A 23,675-nucleotide genomic window follows, 5' to 3' on the forward strand; every position below is an offset into this window, starting at 1 on the left:
CAATGTTTGTTTGCGGTAAACCAGTTCTGTAAGAGCCTTTTCCGTTTTTTGAATTAGATTATTCATAGTTTCTACTAAAGCTGTTTTGTCATCAGTGAAAGGAGTAACTTGGGTGTTTTCAACGTTTCATGGAAGATCATTTATGTACGTATGAACCAATAGAGGTCCTAGTATTGATCCTTGGAAAATTCCAATAATTACATTTTTTCAAGTCTGAATAATATTTTTTGCGTTCAATTTTTTGATGAGCTTTGTCAAATACGATTCATAGTTTGTTTGATACTCCGTGGATTCCATAATATTTTAGTCTCTCTAGTAACATGTGATGATTCACACAGTTAATCGCTTTTGATAAGTCATAAAAAATTCAACAGAATACACTTTATGGCTGAAACAATATTTTATATATCATTATAATCATCTATCTATCATCATTTTTTGATTTTTTTGATTTCACAAATCCATTCTGTTCTTTTGTATCGTTTTAATCTTCCAAATACGAAATCAACTTTTCAAAAATGTTTGAAAAAACTGACAACATAGAAATGAGTCTGTTGTTTTCCATTTTTGTTATTAAATGTTTAGGGGGCCAAAGCGTATATTGTATGCAGAAACGGAGAAGGGGTTAAATGTGTTCGGTAAGGTACGAAATATAGCTCAAAAACGAGACTGAAAACTGTCTGCTTATCTTTTACTTTTCTTCTTAGACTTGTATAACTAACGCTTTCACCAATTAATCAAGGGGTCACGGGTTGGATCTCCTGTTTAGGTAATTGTACACTACATAACACACAATGTAAACAAAGCTTTGACTTGTAAAGAAGTTTTTATTTCATTTCTGGAACAAGGAACTTGCCTGATTAACGTATATCCACTTAGAAATATGAATGTTGATTCAACAAGAGAGTTTAACGGAGTAAAAAGCGAGTTAACAGAGAGTTTACTGTGAAAGAACTACACTCTGTCCCTTCTATCTCTGGAGCAGCCGAACGAAAATATGTCTCTGCACAAGTAGTGACGTGAAACGGCTCCACCAATGAAAACGTGAGAAGAACGGGATTGTCTGTGGGAGGGGGGAGCGACTGCAGTTACAATCTTTCCAAGAGCATGTACTACTTCGCTCTGCACACTCAATTTCCCCCACTTCTCTGACGCCTTCCTCCAGAGATAGTTTCGACAGGGTGTAGGAGAAGAAGCTCAATTATCACTCCTTCACTCCTAGTTTTGAGAGGTTTGGATGAAGGGACAAAAACGTTCTATTGGCATTTTTCTCTTGTGAAGTAGAAGTTATATCTCTTGTCTAGTCTTACGGTGGGCACCCTACATGCTGGCAAGAAAGTGAGAAGCGGGAAAGCGACCAATCCAGCGCGATAAGATACGCAGCAGCCTGTAGTTGCGCGAAGCACCTTCTCCCGCGATGCCATAACTATCCGCTCCTCCACTGTCTGCTGCGTATTCCCTGCTCCCCAACTTCCCTTGCCAGCATGTTGGTCGCCAGCCGTAAGACTAGACAAGAGCTACAGTAGACGACAGAATGTGGTACTCGTTCTCCAATCTTAGGACCGAAGATCCATAACTGGAGAAAATGGTTGCTTCAGAATGAAATGTAAAAAGCTAATTATTGAGGAAATTAATTACAAATATATTTGGATGTCATTAAACTGCATCACAGTACTTACCGCCTCTTCCCTGGGCACTGGAAAGTTTGAGAAAAGCTTTGTGTGTAGTAGATTTTTTTTTGTTCAAAACGAACCAGAAAGAAAACGTGGAATTAACCTCCACCATTATACTTCCCACTTCTACGTCTTCGAAGCTTGTTAATCCTTTCATTCAAAATAAAAAAATATGCAAACTTGTGTGAAAACTAAGGATATGTTGCATGTTGTTAACAAATGAAGAAGGATAAATAAACTGTAGAGTATTTATATTTAGAAAATGTATTTGCTTGTATATTTTACAAATAATTTACAAAATCTCTTTAAACAATACCTGTAAGCTATGAATTCTAGGCAAGATATGAACAAATCAAAAAGCGACTGGCACTCTTCCTTAAACAATCACATCATTTTCTCCTAAACTATCATTCTATTCGCTAATTTTTCATTTATTTATACAGCAAAATAAACTAACAAAATGTACCACATGCGTGCAGTTGTTAGTTCGTTTAGCAAAATTATTGATGTGCAAATCTCAACCCCCAATCTCGTTCAAGACTAGAGAGAGATGCATGCCTGCAAGACAGTAGTGAGTTTGTATTACTCTCAAATACATCTCAATTAACTGTATTTATAGATACCAGTTACCAAGCAAGTTAATCTATTAGTTCGATGGTACCATATGTTTCCATTCTTCCATTTTTGTCCTAGATTTATTGCATGTCATGGTTATCCTTTCATCTACAGACTTCACGAAGTATTAAAGTACAACATTAATTTTATGAAAATATCCATTTTGTAATGTTTGAATTAATATTTAAAAGTTATGGTAATTTGAAAATCGCCTCCTTTTGTTATCAGTAAAAGATTATCATATTTTGTGAGTTTTCTAGTAGTAATTAGATACAACATTTCGAATATTTATTATAAAGTTTAGATTTCAAAGTTCTATCTGTATCGAAATTGCAGCAAAACTAAGCTGTGTAAAATACATACTAAGTAGTCAATTTTTAAATGAAAATTGATACTAAGACAGACAATATGTTGGATATTTTCAGTACGATGGATAATAAAGGAAATAGAAACCTGTGTGCTGCACTTGTATAAACTATAAACTTATATACACACAAAGATATACGCAAACAAGCACTCACAAATAATAATGCATAATCATTTTTCTTCAAATATCTCAAAACAAGTTCAATGAATGATGTTATAGAACTGGCAAATGCAGTATATAAGTAGTATATACTGAAGGAATTAGGCGAATGTTTGTGTATGAAGTATTATATGTTTTGATAACCTTATCACGTGGTAAATCCAGTCAAATTTCTCAGTATTACAAATTCAAATATAGTTTTCTGAACATTGCACTCAAATTAGGACAAAGAATGTTCACTACTGTTGCTTGCGCCGATATATGTCTTTTTCACATTTGTGCATTTTAAAAGTTAACAAAAGGAACGAACAGTTCATGCAAGATATTGCGCATTCTTGTAATTATTTGATCACTGCTTTGAAAGAATATTATACATAAACAATAAATCCCAAGTTACATGGATTGTAACAGTGGAATTGTCTTGTATCTTCTTTGCAATATTGAAATGTTCGTTTTTGAAAAACAAAATTTCACACATTTCATTTTCTAATGCATTATTACGTCACATTCCTCTAGCATTCCTAGACAATTTATAACAATCGTTTGTTCCCTGTATGCAGCTTTGAGTAGCAATAACTGGCCACACTTTTTCACTTACATTACGTCATTTCCGGTTTCCACCACCGAGGATTGGAAACGGTCACTCTTAAATACTAAATCCCCATAAAGCGTTTATTCTTGGAATTATAAGCACAATTCAAGGTCTGCTTCTCAAGGAATATCCAAATTGGTCCTTCCTGGTACCAGGCAGGTACTCGTCGACCACGGCCCCAGGAAGCGGTATTCTTGTACCGAAAGGAATTATGTCCAAAGACTGTACGTGAGCCCGGCCCGGTCGCCTAATGCGCCGTCCTCCAGGCCCGTAGGTCCTTACGCGGCTGTACGGGTTGGTTCTTCTCGGCGTCTCGGACGAGCTGGGCTCCTTCCACACGTCCTCCGGTTGGGTGTACCTGGTGTCGCCTGCGACGCCGACGCTAGTCGGTTCGACATACCCGTCGTCGTCGTAGTCGGAGCGATCGTAATACTCACGGCTGTCGTATCGCGACCTGCTCTCGGCTTCGCTGGAATCCGCTGAGGAACTTCTGGAGTTGTCACGTCCTTTTTCCTCGGAACTACTTCCTCCGGAGCTGCCGGAAGAGTCTCGGTCCTCGTGCGCTCTGGAGGTGGCTGGCGTGTCCTCCTCGGAACTACTTTTGTACTCCTCGCTGTAGTCCTCCGCGCTGCTGCTTCCATACTCCGGAGCGTCATCGTCATGTTTCTCTCTCGAGGTTCCGGTCGGGGATGATTTCAGCGACTCCGAAGCAGCCCCACTTCCGCCGAGATCCAAATCGCCTTTCCTAGGAGACCCGTACAATCCCGGTGGTCCTGGTGGTCGCGGTTTGTTGGACCCAGGGCCGTACGGGCCCGGGGGAGGCGGGAGGAGATGGGATAGCAAGTACGGATAGTCCTCATGATGGATACTCGGGTCGTGAGGATCGTAGGGCGGGTACGGACCCGCCGTGTTATGCTTCACCACCCTGAAACCAATGAACGGCCCTGCTTCGTACTGTATAGTTCTTTTGATACCCTTGTCGTCCACATAGGAGTAGGACCCCTTGACATTTCCTCTGGAATCACTCGTCTCGTGCCTGTTCTGGTCGGGAGTGTTATAGTTAAAGTGGTAAGATCCGTCAGTACCTCTGTGGATGGCAGAGTGCCCTCGATAAGCCGCTGGACCCTTCCCGGAGCCTTTCACAGGCCGGAAGTAGTAGGGGACGAAGCCCGGAGAAGCGGGAGGATCCGGGTAGGTACCTTTAACGTGAAAACCTGTCTTCGCACCGGCCACGTAGTCAACAACCCTCTTGATGCCAACATCGTCAATGTAGGAATAGTGCCCATTGACTGTTCCTTTGGAGTTACTGTTCTCGTGGCGGTCGTAGGTGGGAGTGTCAAACCCGAAGTCGTAAGAAGGATCCTCCCTTGGGTCGCTGTAGTGGTCGTAAACGGGGCTGTAGCTCCCGTCCTTTGGAGGTTTAGGTCCTCCAGGTTGGTAGTTTGCAGACAGGTCAAACTTCCTGTGGACATTAGGGCCTTGTGGTCTAAAGCCTCTCCTGCCTGCCGTGTACTGGGTTCTTATCCGTTTCCCGAATGCATCTAGGTACCCAAACCTTCCGGACACGGTATTGTCGGGAGTGGCACTGGCTACATGGAACTGGCCATCGTCTGTGTTGTAGCCGAATCTGTAGCTGCCGTCTGGCCTCTGGATGTTGTAGGCTGAGCGTCTACCTGTGGCGCCTTCCCTGTTCTCACCCTCCAAGTCGTCATCAGCGGCGTTGGCGGTAGATATCATCAAAAGAAGCAGGACCTGAAAAATAAGGAAAATGAGTATTAGTGTTTTACAGAATGAAACTTTATGTACAATCATGAAATTTGATTTGCTTTATTTTTTACTTCGCCTTTTGTGCCACTTTTTGGCTAGTTTGCGGAGATGGGAATGAGTGATGATATGACGAAATTGATGTATGGACCCTCACAAACATCCAAGCCAGGATTCGAACTCGGGACCCCTTACAATCATGAAAAATATGATCGTTGTAATGTAGAAAAGTCTGGCTAAGATATAACAGAATGTTTGCCTGGACATGGCTAGTCTTTGTGAGTTTTCTTCTTCAATTTCTCCTATCATTACTCACCCTCATCGTCACGATTAGCCAAAAGTGGCAGAAAAGCGACACTAAATAACAAAATCAAATCTTTCCAGTAGTGTGTGAAAAGCTCAAATTGAGGGTAGATATGCAGGTGGAGGGCATTCCCACAGCTAAAAAAAGTTTCGCAAGACATCGCCCCTTCTCCATGTTGTCTCATTGTCACCATGCTAGCCACAAGTCTTGAACAAACATCTTTCGAACTAGCAATTTACACTTCAAGCGGTATGTGTGCGAATACACATACATACATACATACCCTGAAGAAACTGAATAACAGCAAAAGTTTTGACATTTCATTACAGAAGTAGATCCGCCACTGATTGTATTACATTGTAAATTACAATATGGAGAATTGCTTGCAATATGCTTATAAGGACAAGAGTTAACTAATTGTTAAACAGAGGTATTCAAGAATTTATCGAATGGTTAAAGACACGAAAAGGGGAAAATAAAATCAAGCCAAAATGTGAATATTTGTGACTGTTTTGTGCAATCTGAAAATTTTAACGAAAGTACTTTTTTATTTGTTTTATTTTTCTCCGCTTTATCACCATTTCTGCCTAATTGCGACGATGGGGATGAAAAGTGATAAGACGAAATTGATAAAGTGACAATCACAAAGACACATGGACAGGACACAACGCAGATTATTATTGGTTATGAGCCCAGACAGCAGACAACAGAGCCTCGTTTGCCTCCAACAATGTAGCCAAAGGTTTACCACCTGGAAGTTAGACTGACATTTAGGCACTTACGAGAGTGTCATTCCTTACATACCAGTAGTAGAATTTTACAAAAATCTAAGTTGTCATAATGAGATTATGCACATAGAACTGTTTTGAAGATATTGTATTTCTTTATCTTATGACCGATCCAAAAAATGCAAACGTTTACATCAATGATGGATGAAAATAGATTATTCACATGTGCGTATGATGATGAGCAAGATGAATAAGGAAAGGCCATTCATAGGTATATGATTCATTTACGTGAAAAGAAACTCACTATCTTCGTATTTCCAAAATATATTTTCCCGTTACTTGTAGGTGTACTATATAGATATGAGTCTATGAGTAACTTACACTTTATTCAATTGATATAAATGTGATTAGCAAAGTTTTTTACGCATAAGATGCAATATTCGATTTATCTATATTGTGCGACAAATTCTTAGAAATAGGTAGTAAAAACAAAAGTCACTTAAAAATACTAAATATTTCAAAGAATTTTGAGTAGGTTTTTTTTCTTTGCAATATTTCGAAGGAAAATAGGAACAGGTATTGGAACATAGTTCAACAAAATGGGAAAACACTGAATTTAAACACTCTTGGCCACTAAGGTAAGCAGGATTTTTTTTTCGGAGGGGGCTGGTGTTGTAAAAGTTGATATTACATAGCTGATTTCTGGAAATGGCTGGAAACACAATAACATATTTCGGTAATTACCATTTTAAAGCTTTGCTTAGAAAGATGTTCGTAGATGAAAATTCTGATCGGAGATCATTATAAGGGGATCTGCATTTACCATTTTAATTTTTCCCGTGTTCTTTACTGTTTTCTTTTGAAAATTTGAGAGGGAGCTACAGCCCCATCAGCTCCCCCTGTATGCTCCAGTGCTCTCATACGATCCCTAAGCTTGTCCTTTCCATTTAAAAATGAGAAAACCTAAGTTCGGAAAGTAACAGGTTTAGACGAATGTCAAAATTAATTATATTGGGATGAGATGAAGTGTAATATTTCAGTATTTGTTACATTATTGGTACCAGGGACTCCCTGATTTCGTAGTGGTAACGTCGTCGCCTTGTAATCAAGCGGTCCAGAGTTCGATACCCGGTGGAAGCAGATGGCCCTGTGGTTCGGATCCCACTTTAAACTAGCCTTTCTGTGCTTAAAGTGGACTTAAAACAGGAAATCAATCAATTAATTGGTATCTCTTATATCACAACAGTCATAACTGTTGATGATCAGATGAAGCTGGAGAAAGAATAAACATAAAAAACATCATTGAAAGTCAGGGACTGTAAACCAGAATCTTCTGACTTAAACATATAAAATGCAAAGGATTATACTTTGGATCTCTGAAGAAACATATCAAAATACATATTCATGAATTGTATGTTTTTTTTTAATTAACTAATTGATTTAGTTTATTTTACTTCGCGTTTTGTGCCTCTTGGCTAATTTGCGAAGATGGGGATGAGTGATGAAATGATGAAATTGATGAATGGACATTCACAAACAACCAAGCCCGACCGGGATTCGAACCCGGGACCCTTGGCGTTGCAGCGCGATGTGCTAACCACTCGTATTCAGGGTCGGGCACATGTATTGTATGGAAGTTCATTTAATAAGCATATATTTATCGCACATTATATACTCTCTGTACAATATATTTCTAACAAAGAAACACAAAGACATGGGAAAAATACTTATACATCAGATCTGTATTTTGTACAGTTGTGGACGCCATTTTGCGGAAAAGGAAAGAGACTCCCCTCAATTTCCCAGGTAGTAACTCTTTTTTCCTAACAAAGTCAGACATATGCTAATTTTATACATTAAGCATGGCAACCAGACGTAATTAACACGCTGATTCTATCCAAAGCTCAGTGATAAGTACTTTAATTATAATGGCTTTCCTTATCGGCACCGTGTTACTAACTGCATGGCTGCTCCTTAATTACACGGAAAACGACGGAATTGCTTTGTTCATAGTCGCTGATTACCATCAAGGACAAGGCTCTTCAGCAACACGTATAATTGTTATTTTAATTTTTTTCCTCCATCAAAGGAAGGAATGTAATCATTGACACCCACACTTCCTACGCCACAGACCTTCGAGAGGGCAGAACTGGTGGTATTCTGTTTGATGGAGGAAGGGAGATACAGTTCGCTAATGGAAATAGAATGGAATGTTCCAGACAAGAGAGGAACAAATGATACAGGTTGTTTGAGTTTGGTTTTGAAGTCCACTTTATGTATAGAAACGCTAGTCGAGACTGGACCTACAGTTTAAGCTGGTTTTGGGTGCGCCACACGATACGGGGTCCAGCCCCTTACCTTATCTATATACCGGGTGGTCCAAAAGTTCCGGAACGCTCACATATCGTGAGAAATACACATCGGATCGGAAAAAGAAAAAAAGTGTTTAATAAGTGAAAGATAGCTATTCAATGATATCACACTTGATCCCCACCCGCGCCCGCTGGCAACCCTAGGTGTGGGAAGAGGGTGACATGTAAAACGACCTATATTAGCGTGGAATCCATAGTTGTCGGGGTCGCTAAGATGAATAATGACACTTCCAATGCCGTTCAACTCCAAGACACCCCTGCCACCCCTGGGGGTGAAGGTGGGAAGGGGTGACATGTAAAAATAATCGAAAACGACCGATATTAGTGTGGAATTCATAGTTTTCGGGGTGGCTAAGATGAATAGTGACTCTCACAATGCCGTTCAACTCCAAGTTCTATTTACACTATAATTAGAATTCATTATTTTTCGGTCTAATAGAAGATTGAGATAAATGAATACCCGGGCAACGCCGGGCAATCAGCTAGTTTAAAATATAACCAATAACAACTGTAATTTCGAAGACTAAACTATTCTGACTTCAGTTGTAAAGGGGCACTCAGCAGAACAAGGACAACACACACCCAGCCCTACGAGGATTATACTCGCCATAGGGTCAGACGCCAGAGGCTCGTTAGTCTTCAAAATGCAGTCCAGGGTGTACTACGTGGAAGTGAGGTTGACAATTGGGTGTACTACGTGGAAGGGTCACCACTTACACCTCAGTTTTAACCGGGATCCGAACAACTGTTTATACTCTGTCCCGACTATCTCCGATGCTAGCGAACGAAAATGTCTCTGCGCAAGTAGTGACTCTGAGATGGCTCTACCAATGTACACGTTAGATGGAACGGGATTGCGTGGAGGGGGAAAGCGACTGCAGTTACCAGCCTTCGATGCAGCGTGTACTGCTTCGATCTGTCCATTTAACCCCCATTCATTTCGCGTGATGTAATTCTTGTCAGTAAAATTTTAAATCTTCTATCCTCTAAATCTTCATATTTAAATATGTTAGAGTTGATATTAATTAATAAAAATTAATTTTAGTCTCGGTCATTATGAACAAAAAATACTCTTCTTGTAGTTCTTGTTTGGAATATGTTGTATGTACGTTTTATATCTTATCTAGAATAAAATATCTGTAATTTAGAGTTACAATTACAGTAATGATACCTGTGCATGAGTTACTTTTCAAACTACTAACTGTAACTGAGTTACTTTTTAAGCAAAGTAGTTGTAAGTGACTTAATTTTAAAAAGTAAGTTTCCGAAAAAATCACTGAACTGATTTATTCTCTAGCTCAAACGTAGACGCAGTATATATTTCCAGGTGGACATCTATTTCACTTTCTCTCTCTCTCTCTCTCTCTCTCTCTCTCTCTCTCTCTCTTCTATCTTTCAATTCTCTCTCTCTCTATTTCTTCCTGTTTCTATATAATTTCTTCTCTCTTTTATTTATTTTATCTCTGTTTCTCTATTACATAGTTTTTATTTTCACTTTGTTAATCTACTCTCTTTCTTTTCTCTCTGTCCTCCCTCTCTCTCTCTCTCCTCATCTTTTCCTTTCTTGTGTTTCCTCATTTTCTCTTACTCATATTCTCTTTCTCCCTTTCTTTTTCTCTCGTTTTATTTATTCCCTATTTCACTTTCTCTCCCTTCTCCATCTTCTCTATAACTTCCTTTTTCCTATCTTTCTTCCCTCTCTTTTTGTACATGTGATCCTATTTTCATTTCCGATTTTCCACCACTCTCTCTACATATTTTATTGCTTTCATTTTTACATCTCTTTGTGTGTGATTGTAGTTCTACACGGCCCACGTGGCGGAGTGGTTAGCATATCGCATTACGACGTCAGGAGTTCCGGGTTCGAATCCCGGCCTGAGCATGGATGTTTGTGAGTGTCCATTCGTCAATTTCATCATATCATCACTCATCCCCATCATCGCAATTTAGCCAAAAAGTGGCACAAAAGCAAAGTAAAATAAAGCGAATCAATCAATGTAGTTCTACAAATGATCATGAAAGCTTGTCATGTAGGCTATTTTGCTGACCATGAAGGTATGTTAAAACTAGTTAACGCTGGGTTAGGACCCCCTTGACCCTTCCCTGCCCCCAACACTCCATCTCTATGCAAACGCATCCTAATTATAAGCTCCATACGAAGCTTAGTTTAACACACGTGATATCAGTTTGTCAGTCTGCACTTACATATGGAGTCAACAGTCTAAATCAAGTGGAACACGATTCGTTAAATTTGTTTTAAGTGCAATTTTTGCACACATATGCTAATCGGGACTGGACCTAGACTTTAAAGTGGAATCACAGCCTCTATATGCTTGATTGCAAGGCGACAGATTTAAAATGAGGCCATTTTAGAGGCCCTTACCGTGCATCGAAAACACAACCACAACTTATTTCTGGATAAATAGGTATCCATCGTGTTATGAATCCTTTGTTCTTTGTTAGCAACTAGTGGAACAGTTTTTTATGTTCAAATAATATCCACTTGCAGCGAAAGGCATATGTTCTTGCAGAGGAGTACAACGTGTTTCCTTCAAGCCAAGCATGATGCAGGAAACGCGCAATAAAAGATTTGAAGCTACAGAACGCCTCGACATAAACTTTACAACGTAGCAAGTACCATATAAGCTGCAGAAACACATATCTGTGCTCCCCCTTCTTGTAGAGGCATTCTGTAGCACTTTCGCGCAGCATTTCCGTCAATTACACGGTGCCTGGGTCGATCTTGAAGCATCCTTCACGTGAGCAGGGATCTGTGAGCGAGAGTTTGACGGTCAAGAACACATCGTCACGTGACTGCGACAGACGCGGAAGCAGCGGAGAATGATGTGTCTGCAGCAGAAGGAGACTTTCTTTGTCTTTCGTAACCTCCACCCGATTATCATCGAAGACGCGAAGTCTGAGTATGAAAGTTTATCTGCGAATGGTATTTACCTGGGACTGTTACAGTATTAATACAGGAACGAGTATAATTAGCTGACGGTTTTAATCAGGGATGTTAAAGATATAGAAAATTTAAATAAATTTCAATTCCGGTTCAGGAGAGAAAATCAGCAAGCGTAAATGGGTTCTGAATCATCTTCCCGATTTCAAACTTTAATATCTCACGTTTTTTTAGTCACAATGACATGCAAATTATTTGAAATGAAAGAAAAACTCAAAAAGTTTTAGTGTCTGGCAAAGCTGATGTTTACTTACGCATTCTGCCGCTAGGGCGACAGTAAATCAAGATGGCTGGAAACGAAGACAGGAGAGCATTTTGTGTCCTGGAATTTCATGTACAACAGTCAGTTATTTGTGTCCAACGAAGTTTTAGGACGAAGTTCGGGTTAGATCCACCAAGTGGTCACTCAATTCGTAAGTGGTATAGAGAATTTAAAGAGGAAGAGGAAATCAACAGGCCGGCCAGGAGTTAGTGATGAAACAGTTGATCGGGTGCGTGGGACTTTCGTCAGAAGCCCCAACAAATCAACGGTTCGTGCAAGCAGAGAATTGCACTTGAAGCAGACAACAGTGTGGCACCAGGATATCAGGAGGGAACTCAACAGAAGCTTACCAAATCAATGGATAGGACGAGCTAGTCGTGAGGATCAGGATCTGCTTCCTTGCCCCCCCCCCCCCCCCCCGTTCGCCAGATATCACCCCGTGTGACATTTTTTTGTGGAGTTCTGTTAAAAATCAAGTGTATGAGCCTCCCCTACCTAACAACTTACCTGAACTTCGAGTACTCATCCAAGAAGCAGTTGCGTCCATTGACTCTGAGATGTTGGGAAGAGTGTGGCATGAATTTGACTATCGGCTTGATGTGTGCCGAATTACAAAAGGCACTCATATTGAGCACCTTTGACGTGGAACATAACACGTATGTATGTATGTAAAAAAAATCTTTTTGAGTTTTTCTTTCATTTAAAATAATTTGCATGTCATTGTGACTAAAAAAACGTGAGATATTAAACTTTGAAATCGGGAAGATCATTTAAAATAGCCCGGTATTTCAATTCGGTCCAGGAAACTTTCTTTTCGGATCAATTCAAATACGATCCAGGTATTTCTCTTCTAGATCCGTTCAAACATGTTGCAAGTTTCATATTGAAATGAAACAACACGTAACTTGGACCGAATTTTAAATGTGTAAGAGAAAAAAGTTTTCGGTCCTGTTGGAGAACCTAATAGAACCCATAAGAATAAATGGATTCCTGGATATTTGACAATCCCAGGCTTGAGGGGTGGGTTAAACGTCCAGTTATACTAGCTATATAAATTCAATTCCTGTCCGGGAGAGAAAATAAGCAAGCATAAACTGATTCTGCACCTTACACAACCTTTTTATCTCTGAAATATTTTAATTTGGTGCAGGAACCATTCTTCCGGATGAATTTAAATACAGTCCAGGAAACTTCTTTTTTGGATCAATTTAAATGTGGTCCAAGTTCTGTATTGAAATTTAAAAATGTACAACTAGGACCGAATTTAAATTCTGTGAGAAAAGAGGTTCCGGTCCCAATAGAACCCATTAGTACTTATGCATTCCTGAACCTTTAACAACCCTGGTTTTAACATAACAAAAATATAACGAACTCGTTTCACTGGAGAATGTTACGTAGATGGAATAAATTCTACAATTCTGAGAGATGAATGATCAAAACAATCGATCGGTATACTTGTTGGAGATTCATTCAAACAAACACACGCTCAAACTAATACTAAACGCACGGCCATGAAAATAGGCGGCTGGGCAGAATTGCGCTGGTGCCACATGTGGGAAAAGCAAAGCGAGAGCGGGACAAAAGTCGCTGGTTCCAGCGCACTGTGTGGCAACGTTGCCTAGTTCGAGCGTCAGCCCGACCTCTCTCTGGTGCACTTTTCTGTCATCTCTGACCTTTCGAGCAAATACTGTCAGTTTGTATCACATGGATTACAAAGACCAATTCTACAACGACGTGGCAACAGTGCAAACTTCTGCCACCTGCCTAATTTTATGGCCATGCGTTTAAACAAAAATGGCTTTCAAATGGTCACCTTGTGGGTATAGGTGTAGTATGTCTCCACATTTAATCACGGCAGTATGTCTCCACATTTTTTCTCGATACGTCATTGTGAACCACGATAGGTTAGGTTAGGTTAGGTTTCCTTTACCTAACCTTACTTAACCTAACCTAACCTAAGCTTACCTAACGTGGTTAACAAGAAAGTAAAGTGAAGAGAAGATACACAAATAAAGAACTTTAAACATACATACATAACACACCTACATTCTTCCAATGTGGAAACATACTACATCAATGTGGAAACATTCTTCCAATGTAGAGACATACTACACCTATACCGATACTACACATTATTGCAGTTTATTTTTCTGAATTTCAACACATCACACGCTCTTTAAAACTCCAATATCCTCAATTGTTCTCTCAATAGGATTCCATTACTGTGTAGCATCAAAAGGTGATCACCTGAACACGTTATTTTTTTATTCTTATCTGTCTGTATGTGTGTGTTGTTTAAACTAATCTCCATCAAGTGTAGAATTTACTCCATTTACATAATTTACTCTAGTAAAACGTGTGTTTTATTTCTACTATTTTAAAAACCCACATAATTATGCTCATCCCATATAACTTAATGAGTAGAATTGACATTTTTGTTTTGAGTTCACTTTGTGCCCAATTAGGCTAATCGAATCTGTAGCTACGGTTTAAACTTCGATCCGAACCAGTTATCGATGTGAGTGGGATGCATGAGGATGGTGTCTCTTCAGTTGCCTCACTTTCATCATGTTAAAGAATAGCAGCATCCCTCCCAATTAGACTGAACATCCTCCGGGCAGCAATGTCCTCTTAAAACGCTGATCCGAACCTCTATGTGCCTTCTCTGGGCATCGAAACTGGTACCCCTTGATTACAGGGCAACGACTTTACAACTACACCAGCGGGGAGGTCTGGAGGAGTTAATGATAATAAGGTTAAGCGGAGTGGCGTCAATATTGAGGCTATTGCACCCATCTCATAATACATATCCATATATTGTGGAAATGAAATAATCAGCAAGAACAAATAAAAGTGTTAATTAGAATATTGTGATTGTTCTCTATTACAGCACAAGTCAATATTTATTTTTTACACTGTAAATATAATTTATTGTCATTTATATGAGTTGCAAACGTCAAATGTTAACGTTCAAGTTGGTATAAAATGATCAATAATGTTTGTTTCCTATCTACGCGTATAACGTTTATGTGCATAGCGACATTGACGTTGCTATAGTAACAGAAATAACAGTTGTGGAAGATTGTGATAAAGTTTCTATCAAAATGTGATTTGCTGCGTTTTCATTCCGAGAAGTATTCAGTATGCAAATTTAGGTATATAAACAGCCCATAGGTGTTTAGCTTTACCTTCGGAAATCCTGAAATATATTCTTCTGATAATATGCAGTACACGCATAATTAATCGACAACGATAAGAGCACAACATACGAGGATCGAATAAGGATGGACGATGCACAGAACAACACTCAACCAACCCAATTAATCGACAACGATAACAGCACAACATACGAGGATCGTATAAGGATGGACGATGCACAGAACAACACTCAACCAACCCAATTAATCGACAACGATGACAGCACAACATACGAGGATCGTATAAGGATGGACGATGCACAGAACAACACTCAACCAACCCAATTAATCGACAACGATAACAGCACAACATACGAGGATCGTATAAGGATGGACGATGCACAGAACAACACTCAACCTACCCAATTAATCGACAACGATAACAGCACAACATACGAGGATCGTATAAGGATGGACGATGCACAGAACAACACTCAACCAACCCAATTAATCGACAACGATAACAGCACAACATACGAGGATCGTATAAGGATGGACGATGCACAGAACAACACTCACCAACCCAATTAATCGACAACGATAACAGCACAACATACGAGGATCGTATAAGGATGGACGATGCACAGAACAACACTCAACCAACACAATTAATCGACAACGATAACAGCACAACATACGAGGATCGTATTAGGATGGACGATGCACAGAACAACACTCAACCTACCCAATTAATCGACAACGATGACAGCACAACATACGAGAATCGTATAAGGATGGACGATGCACAGAACAACACTCAACCAACCCAATTAATCGACAACGATAACAGCACAACATACGAGGATCGTATAAGGATGGACGATGCACAGAACAACACTCAACCAACCCAATTAATCGACAACGATAACAGCACAACATACGAGGATCGTATTAGAATGGACGTTGCACAGAACAACATTCAACCAACCCCACAGAGGATTTCATTGGCCGTGGGGCCAGGCGAGAGGTTTATAAGTGTGCGGTTCCCTGGGGTGTTACGCACAGAGATCTTGGGACACCTTAGAAAAAGATCAATCCTTGCTTCCCAGGATAAAAACGAAAACTCCAGGAACTTTAAAAATGGGAGCTCTTTAGTTGAGTAATGACCGGTCGAGATATGAAGATGAAGCATGAAGTCATTATTATGAATGCTTTTCCTGTTAAATGTCCCCTTTCCGCGAAAAGGTGGATCTACATGGAGGGAGCATATATCTGCCTGTAAATATATCTGTCATGTGCTAATTCCACAATCGTCGTCCATTACCTTTGGAGAGGACGCGGGTGAAAATAAATTGTACGTTTACTCTCTAAAAAATATGCAACTGAGTGGTCACCAAAAGTGCTACAACGCCCTAATTGGTGTAACACAGCACATAATCGAGTGTTAAGAGCCTGGATAGTTGGTGTGGTTTGACAACAAATTGTGTAATAAGCAGTGATGTGCCGTAGACTATTTGTTTACGTCTACATGCGTTGTCTACACGTAATCTACGCGTATATTACATTGGGTTGTAGTTTACATAGACTACGTAGACAATCTAAAGTGCATTAAAATTAATTTTCAAGGGTTTCATGAAAAGAAAGTGACATTTGCAACTATATTGGTTCCTAACGAAATTAAAAGAATCCTATTTACAACAAAATTTATCTTCTCTTCTATCATCAACTATGGAAGAAGATAAATAGTATGCAAAAAACAACAACAGATGGCAGTCGTGAGGTAAGAGTGGTCTTTTCCCCATAAAACACTAGAATATTTCCTATATTAGGTTTCTTCCTAGGTGAGAAATTGTTCGAATTTGGAAGAAAGAGTATGAAAAGTTCTCTTTACACATCAGCAACTAAGACGCAGTATAATTTTCTTTTAATTCCACGGCGCCCTTTGCTAAGTTATCACCTTTTACCATGTTGTTTAAATAGATTACGTAATCTACGTGTAGAATGTAGACTATCGTTGTTTACGCGTAGACACACATCACTGGTAATAAGAAAGGAGTATCCCTTTACAGTTCCGCGCCGTGGCCGGTCACGCTTTGAGCTCCGGCAACAGGACGCACACAGGTTCGAGTCTTCTGGGGGAACGTAACAGCTTTTCTCCTTAGATTTCGGCCAGTGTATGGGACCGATGGACACCAACCATCGTGAGGAAATTGGGGAGCTAGGAATGAGTAGCGTAGTCTACAACAACGACTGGGGGTTCTTCGTGCTGACCACACGTCACCCCGTAACTGGTTGAATGATCTCCAACCTCGATTGAGTGAGTGAATGGGATCAGGTGGGAGTGAGGTGGGCAGTCGGTAGATAGACCAGAGCCCTCAATGGACTGTTGTGCCACAGGTTATTAGTGTCCATTTATCATTGCTTTTGGTTGCATACTTTCGCTGACTGAAATTAAATTATCAATGAAAGAAAGTTCTGGCGGAATAGGGAAACCGAATTTGACACAACTGATCAGTTCTTCTTCACTCACTATTAATTGTTTGGAATTTCAACCACTGCATTTGTTTTTATACCGTCGTTTCACTTTACATCTGTCTACATCCTCGGGGTATTTTATTGTCTTGTCTCCGAAGACAGGATGTGTTTGGGGTAAGTGTATTTAGCTTGATATAAAAAGTCAAATATACTAGTTAAATTTCCAAAATAATCATCAGACCATATACATGATTGGTTATAGACTTTTCAAAGAACTGTAAATTAGTATTAATACTAATTAATTAACATTCGAATCTGATTTTATTACAAAAATTATCTTTCTAGCACTCAGAGTGTACTAAGTAGCCAAATAGAGTTAACTAATATTTCAGAAATATTTCATTCCCTTTTTCCGCACTTTACCCACAAAATATCTATTTCTATGTTTTTCCTGTTTCGGATACGTAATATGCATATGAACTACTTTACGGATATCACTTACCCAGTTTATTATTACGGAAAAAGGCAATAATATTTTTAATATTTGTACAATATTAGAGCCCGTACACACACAACGTTACGTTCTAAACTTCTCAAATATACGAACGTACTAACTCGATTCTCTTCCTCCATTAACACATGAGGATAGTTTCAAAGATATTAAGAGCATTGAGGAACCCAAAACGTTGCCGAAAGGAAAAACGTGGTTCTAATAACTTAAAATGTTTCAAAATTCCTGAATAGGTATATAAACAAATCTAACCAAATTTTCATTTGTGTACATCATTTTCAAAATTATCCACAAATTACTGTAATACTGTACTATACTTGTAATATTAACAAAAGTTACTTGTTGATGTGAAAAATGAATTATGTAGCTATGTATAATTTGCTGCACAAATTTCACCGTTTGTGTGCGAGGATCATCATATATGCTGAAAATGACATTTCAACAGAAAAAAGTGATGCAAATTTGAATTGTGAAACGTTACTTCGCAAGACGCAAATGCCACAAAGCACCAAACTGACACGAAAAGTGAATAAGACGACAGAAGTCAGAAGTTTGCACTTTGAACTGTGCAGGTAGCAGCGGCGACAGATATTTTGCCTTCCTTAGAACTTTGAAAAAACATCATGGACTTGGACGAAGGGAAATCGACACAGAGTATGTTTCGAACACGGTAGTTAATTAAGTTTTCGTCACCAAACAGAGCAAATACATCTGTGCGATATAAAAATCCTATATAACGTTATAAATTAAAATATTTGATTTAGGATCATAAACCTACAATAGGTTCCAACAAGCAAATTAAGTTATTTTAGGCACTAGAAAACCTCATCAGTTCTTGCGTTTTTTAAATGAAACGCTGACGTAACTTGTTATTTCTCATTTACCTGCAAAGAAAAAATAGGTAAAAACCTAAAATACGATATCTAGTTATTACTTACCGCTTTACCTATCGTCAAAGTAGTATTAGTGTTATTTTTTGGTAATTCCTGGATTCAGCGTTACTCTGGAGCCGTATGTTTCGAAAGTATACATGAAACTGACCCTGCATTCTTGTGTAAGTTTGTCATTTTCTGTGTGTGTGTGTATAAAGAGGCAGACACTTATAAGTCTGGATAATAACTAGTGATGCAATCTTAAAGCATTTTCATTAAAATAAACTAGAAATTTCGATATAACGACTTTCATAAGAAATTTTGAATCTATGATGGGTTCCCTGAACACATAGATATGCCAGTATCTAAAATTCAAATATAAAGTTTGTAAGTATGGGCTTTCTGCACATAAAGCTATATATGCATGCGATAGTAATGTTAATTCTGTACATTATAAGTTACACATATGCGATAATTTAATTACAATACGTGCACCTCCGCAGTAAGCATGGTAAGTAAGAAAAGAACTGACATCTTTTGAGTATTACTGTAACCACATAGAACACACCGCTTGACCCATATTTTACATGAAGCAGCCATAAGAACATTGTTCTTGTAACCAAGCATTTTTGTGACACAGAGGAGGAAGATATCCACAGGGCGGTCTAAGGAGGTCTTAGACTATATTTTTAGTAAACAAATATAGCCGGGTAATTCTTCATTTCTCTCACACAATTTTCTTTCATTTTCGATTTATTTTATTGCACCTTCCTTCAGGTTGTCTCTTTATCAATGAGGTTTATCGGGTGACCATTTAATAAGATGCCCAATGTTTAGGGTGGCCATAATATTTTGACCCAAAAACGTGATACCCACCCACTTATCGTATCATTTTAAGTGTTTAATATGTTAAATGTCTATGATGACGTAATTTGTTTTGTTCAATTGGGTAGTCTGTTATGGTTATGGACTAACCTTAAAACATTTGATTGTGGGTTGTTAGAAGAGAGATATTATGAAAGTTGCGAGATAAAAAAAAATATATCATGGGAATCATATACAATTTTAATAGATTCCTGTATACTTAAAGAACAAATAAATTCCTCTCAATCGGTTTCATACTATACACTACTCCAATATATCACAGAAGTTTTAGACATTCTCAGTTCACGAAAAAGAGTAAATTTTTCACGACTAATTTTTCCAAAAATTCATTGGTGGACTTCGGAGTGCGAGACAGCAAAAGCCAACCGAAAAAGGAGTGAGAATCATTTTGCTTCATATCCCACCCTTGAAAATCGAATATTATGGAAAAAATCAATAGCACAAAGAAAAAAAATATTTCTACAAGCAAAACGTGAAGCGTGGATTAAATATTGCAATTCAATAGACATGCAGGAATCATCCCGAAATGTGTGGCATAAATTTAATTCCTTACGTAAACCATGTTCACCTCGTAGAAAACCTATAGATAATAGTTGGCAAGACCAATTTTTAATGCTTTTGGCTCCACCATCAGTACACCTTCCATATAAAAAAAAAGAGGAAAATATTTCTAACTTTTCACTTGAATTCCCTCCCATTTCTACAGAGGAATTAAAAAACATAATTAATAATATTAAACCCACTGCACCAGGTTTAGATGGAATACCATACCAAGCCATAAAATATCTACCTAAAGCAGGTTTAGATATTCTTGTATCTTTTTACAATAACATATTCCGTACCGGTATAGTACCGAGCAAAACCCAGTCTACTCGACAAAATAGATATATTACAAAGAAAAGCATTGAGAATTTGTCTAGGTCTTATGCAATCAAGCCCCAATGTAAGTGTTTATATGGAGAGTAAAGAGACTTCTTTGAGTCACAGGCGGATTCAATTAACAATAAAATTCCTCCTTAAATCATGGGAAAATCATCCTCATCCATTTAATAAATTGTTTGAAATACAAAAACAATGGGCTGAAGCCGATGTAATAAATCCTCATACCACCTCATATTTCCTTGTATACTGTCATTACTTATTTCCGGAACTTCGATCTAATACTTTCACTCTCTTACATCCTTTGATCTGTCAATTAGATATTCCATTATATACTCAATGTTCAATCCACTTCAGAGATCTAGGTTTACATGCATTGTACAGAGAAAAATGGCCAATGCATGTAATGATTTACACCGATGGTTCTAAGAATAACAATAGTGTAGGATGTGCCTATTACATTCCAGAGAAAAACATTTATCAACAATTTAGATTACCTATAGATTCATCTATTTTTACTGCGGAAAGTTACGCCCTATACAAAGCCTTACAATATGGAATAGCGGAAGACTTTAAAAAAATTCTTCTCCTTACAGATTCTCTGAGTGTTCTTCAAGCATTATCTACATCCTATCCCAAATTATGCCACCAATCATATCTTATTATTTTAATTATTCAACAAATTCAATTTGCTTGCAAAAGAAACATTGACATACAATTCAGTTATGTCAAAGCACATAATATTAATGTAGGAAATGATAGAGTGGACATATATGCTAAACAGGCCAGAGACTTACAACTCATAAGTTTCAATAGGTTAATGTATACTGATTTATTACCACGAGTAAAAATCAAAATTATGGAACAATGGAATGAATGGTGCAAGGATCAATTTAAGTTTGTGGGCAACACATATAGATGGATTGCAGAATTTAAATCTAAAGTCCCTTGGTTCAATTCATACACACTCCCACGGCAAGTCATAGTTTTTATTAATAGATTAAGAACAGGACACGTACGTACACCAGCACATTTAGCAAAAATAAAAATTAAAACTCAAGAAAATTGTAAATGTGGCAATAATAACCCTGATGCTCAACATTTAATTCTAGAATGTCCAATCTATTCAGATCAACAAATCTTACTCTACAAAGGTTTTCAACGTTTAAAAATTCCATTTCCAATATCACTATCATCCATTTTAACAGATTTATCCCCTTCATTAATATGGATGCTGTATGCATATTCTCGAAAATGTAGAATTGAAATATAAAGTGATTTTTAAGAAACAGCAACATGGACAAAAAAGTGAATTATTTATAATAATTGTTATATATTTGTGATTCCGATTAATTTGTGAGACTAACTATCAACTTTAGAAGAAAACATTAAAACAACTAAAAAACAATAACGATGTCCAAAGTCGACAAGATAATGTTGACAGGGACAAAAAAAAAGAAGAAGAAGAAGAAGAAGAATGGAAGTGATTTTAGAAATGTGAATGTGTTAATTTGTGTAGTCAAGAACAATTATGATCTTAATACAATTTTGTTTGTAATAAGGAGTTTAAATGCGAGTGCAAGTGTATTAACATTAACTGACATCTAAATATATTTTTGGTGTGGGAAAGTTAGTACGATTTACGTAAATATACCAGTATCTGTTTTCCAACTACCTGAGGGCTTCATAGTAGGCTGATAAGTCTCATGCTCGCCGTCGAGGAATAAAAGTAAGTAGATCCATTGAGAATAAACCGGGGAACGTAACAAACGGGACATCCCAAGGAGATTAGTTTTCCTTTCCCTGAAAAAATCGGTTAGGCCTTATCCTAACAGTATTGTTATTGTTATTACTAATGTATTGTTATTGTTATTACTAATGTATTGTTATTATTTATTAAAGTATGGATCACATAAATGATCTCCCATTGTCAAAAGGTATTAATTATAGCAATCGTGGTATCTGATTAACCTTTATGCTAAAGTTGAGTAATGCTAGAAGTATTTAGCAGAAGAACTAATCTTCTTAGAGCAACTTTATTCTCAATCAATCGTTCATTAATCTCCCCGAAAACTTACCCCACATATCAGACAAACAATTCTAGATTTTCTCTTGAGTTTGTGTTAAGCCGCAGGAAATTTAAATCATTGATGCAATTCCGTAAGGAAACTTCATGCTTATTCACTGCTCTGCAAATAACGGAACACATACTAAACAAAAGAACATGTCTCTCAAATTTAGACTTGGTTTTCAAGATAACTCCTAGCTTTTTATAAAACGGGACAAATTGTGGGTTTTTAATAATATGGACGGAACGACCAGGTCCTCTGAAACGAGGCTGTCCCGGTCAAAATTAGACGTAGAGCCACCCTGCCAATGTTAACCTCCCTTCCATGTAGTACATCATGGACTGCATTTTGCAGACTAACGAGTCTCTGGCGTCTAAACTCACGACTAGTCCAATATTCTGTGGGTTTTTCAGTTTGTGTTTTTTTCTTCTTAAGTCCACTTTATGCACAGTAAAGCTGCTCTGTTTTTTTTTCTGAAAATCGCTGTTGTCACTCTTTCCCTCAGTGTTTAAACATCCATTTATTCACTGCTAGGTTTTTCTCCCAACGTCTCCATATTGTATAAAAATATAGCAGAGCATAATAACACAAATTACCAAAGAGAACTGCACCTTCAGGTTAAGATTGATTTAAGTCCACTTTATGCACAGTAAGGCTAATCGGGATTGGACCTACAGTTTAAAGTGGGATCCGAACCTCTATGTGCCTCCACCGGGTATCAAACCTGGGACCCCTTGATTACAAGTCAACGATGCTACCACTGCGCCATCGGGGAGGCTTCAATATTCCGTTGGGCTCGTGTTGTTTGCTATCATTGTGTGTTTATGAATGCCCATTCATCCATTTTATCTTATCATCATTCATCCTCTCTTCGCGATTAGCCAAAATGAAGTGTACTATTGATATCCAGGTATTTTGATGAGTGGGAAATGCACAAAATTCGATTCATTCGTTTTTTTTCTAATAGGTCCTCAATCTTCTGAGAGCATAGAGACACACGCTGTAAAGGAGGGAAGAATATCTTCTCCAGAGGTCGCACTGCTACCTTT

At 38.2% G+C, this 23,675-nt stretch overlaps 1 protein-coding gene across 1 annotated transcript in view; it reads right to left on the bottom strand.

Annotated features, from left to right (window-relative positions):
• Positions 1-1,935: 1,935 nt before the first annotated feature.
• Positions 1,936-23,675, bottom strand: part of LOC146002559 (uncharacterized) — a 128,000-nt gene continuing 106,260 nt past the window's right edge. Inside the window, exon 2 of the mRNA XM_083140490.1 lies at positions 1,936-5,158. Coding sequence (XP_082996616.1) covers positions 3,512-5,158 — 1,647 coding nt within the window. The 3' untranslated portion in view covers positions 1,936-3,511. The remainder of the gene's footprint in view (positions 5,159-23,675) is intronic.

This window comes from Lepisma saccharinum, chromosome 18 (assembly GCF_977018435.1).
Source record: "Lepisma saccharinum chromosome 18, izLepSacc3.1, whole genome shotgun sequence".
Taxonomy (NCBI): domain Eukaryota; kingdom Metazoa; phylum Arthropoda; class Insecta; order Zygentoma; family Lepismatidae; genus Lepisma; species Lepisma saccharinum.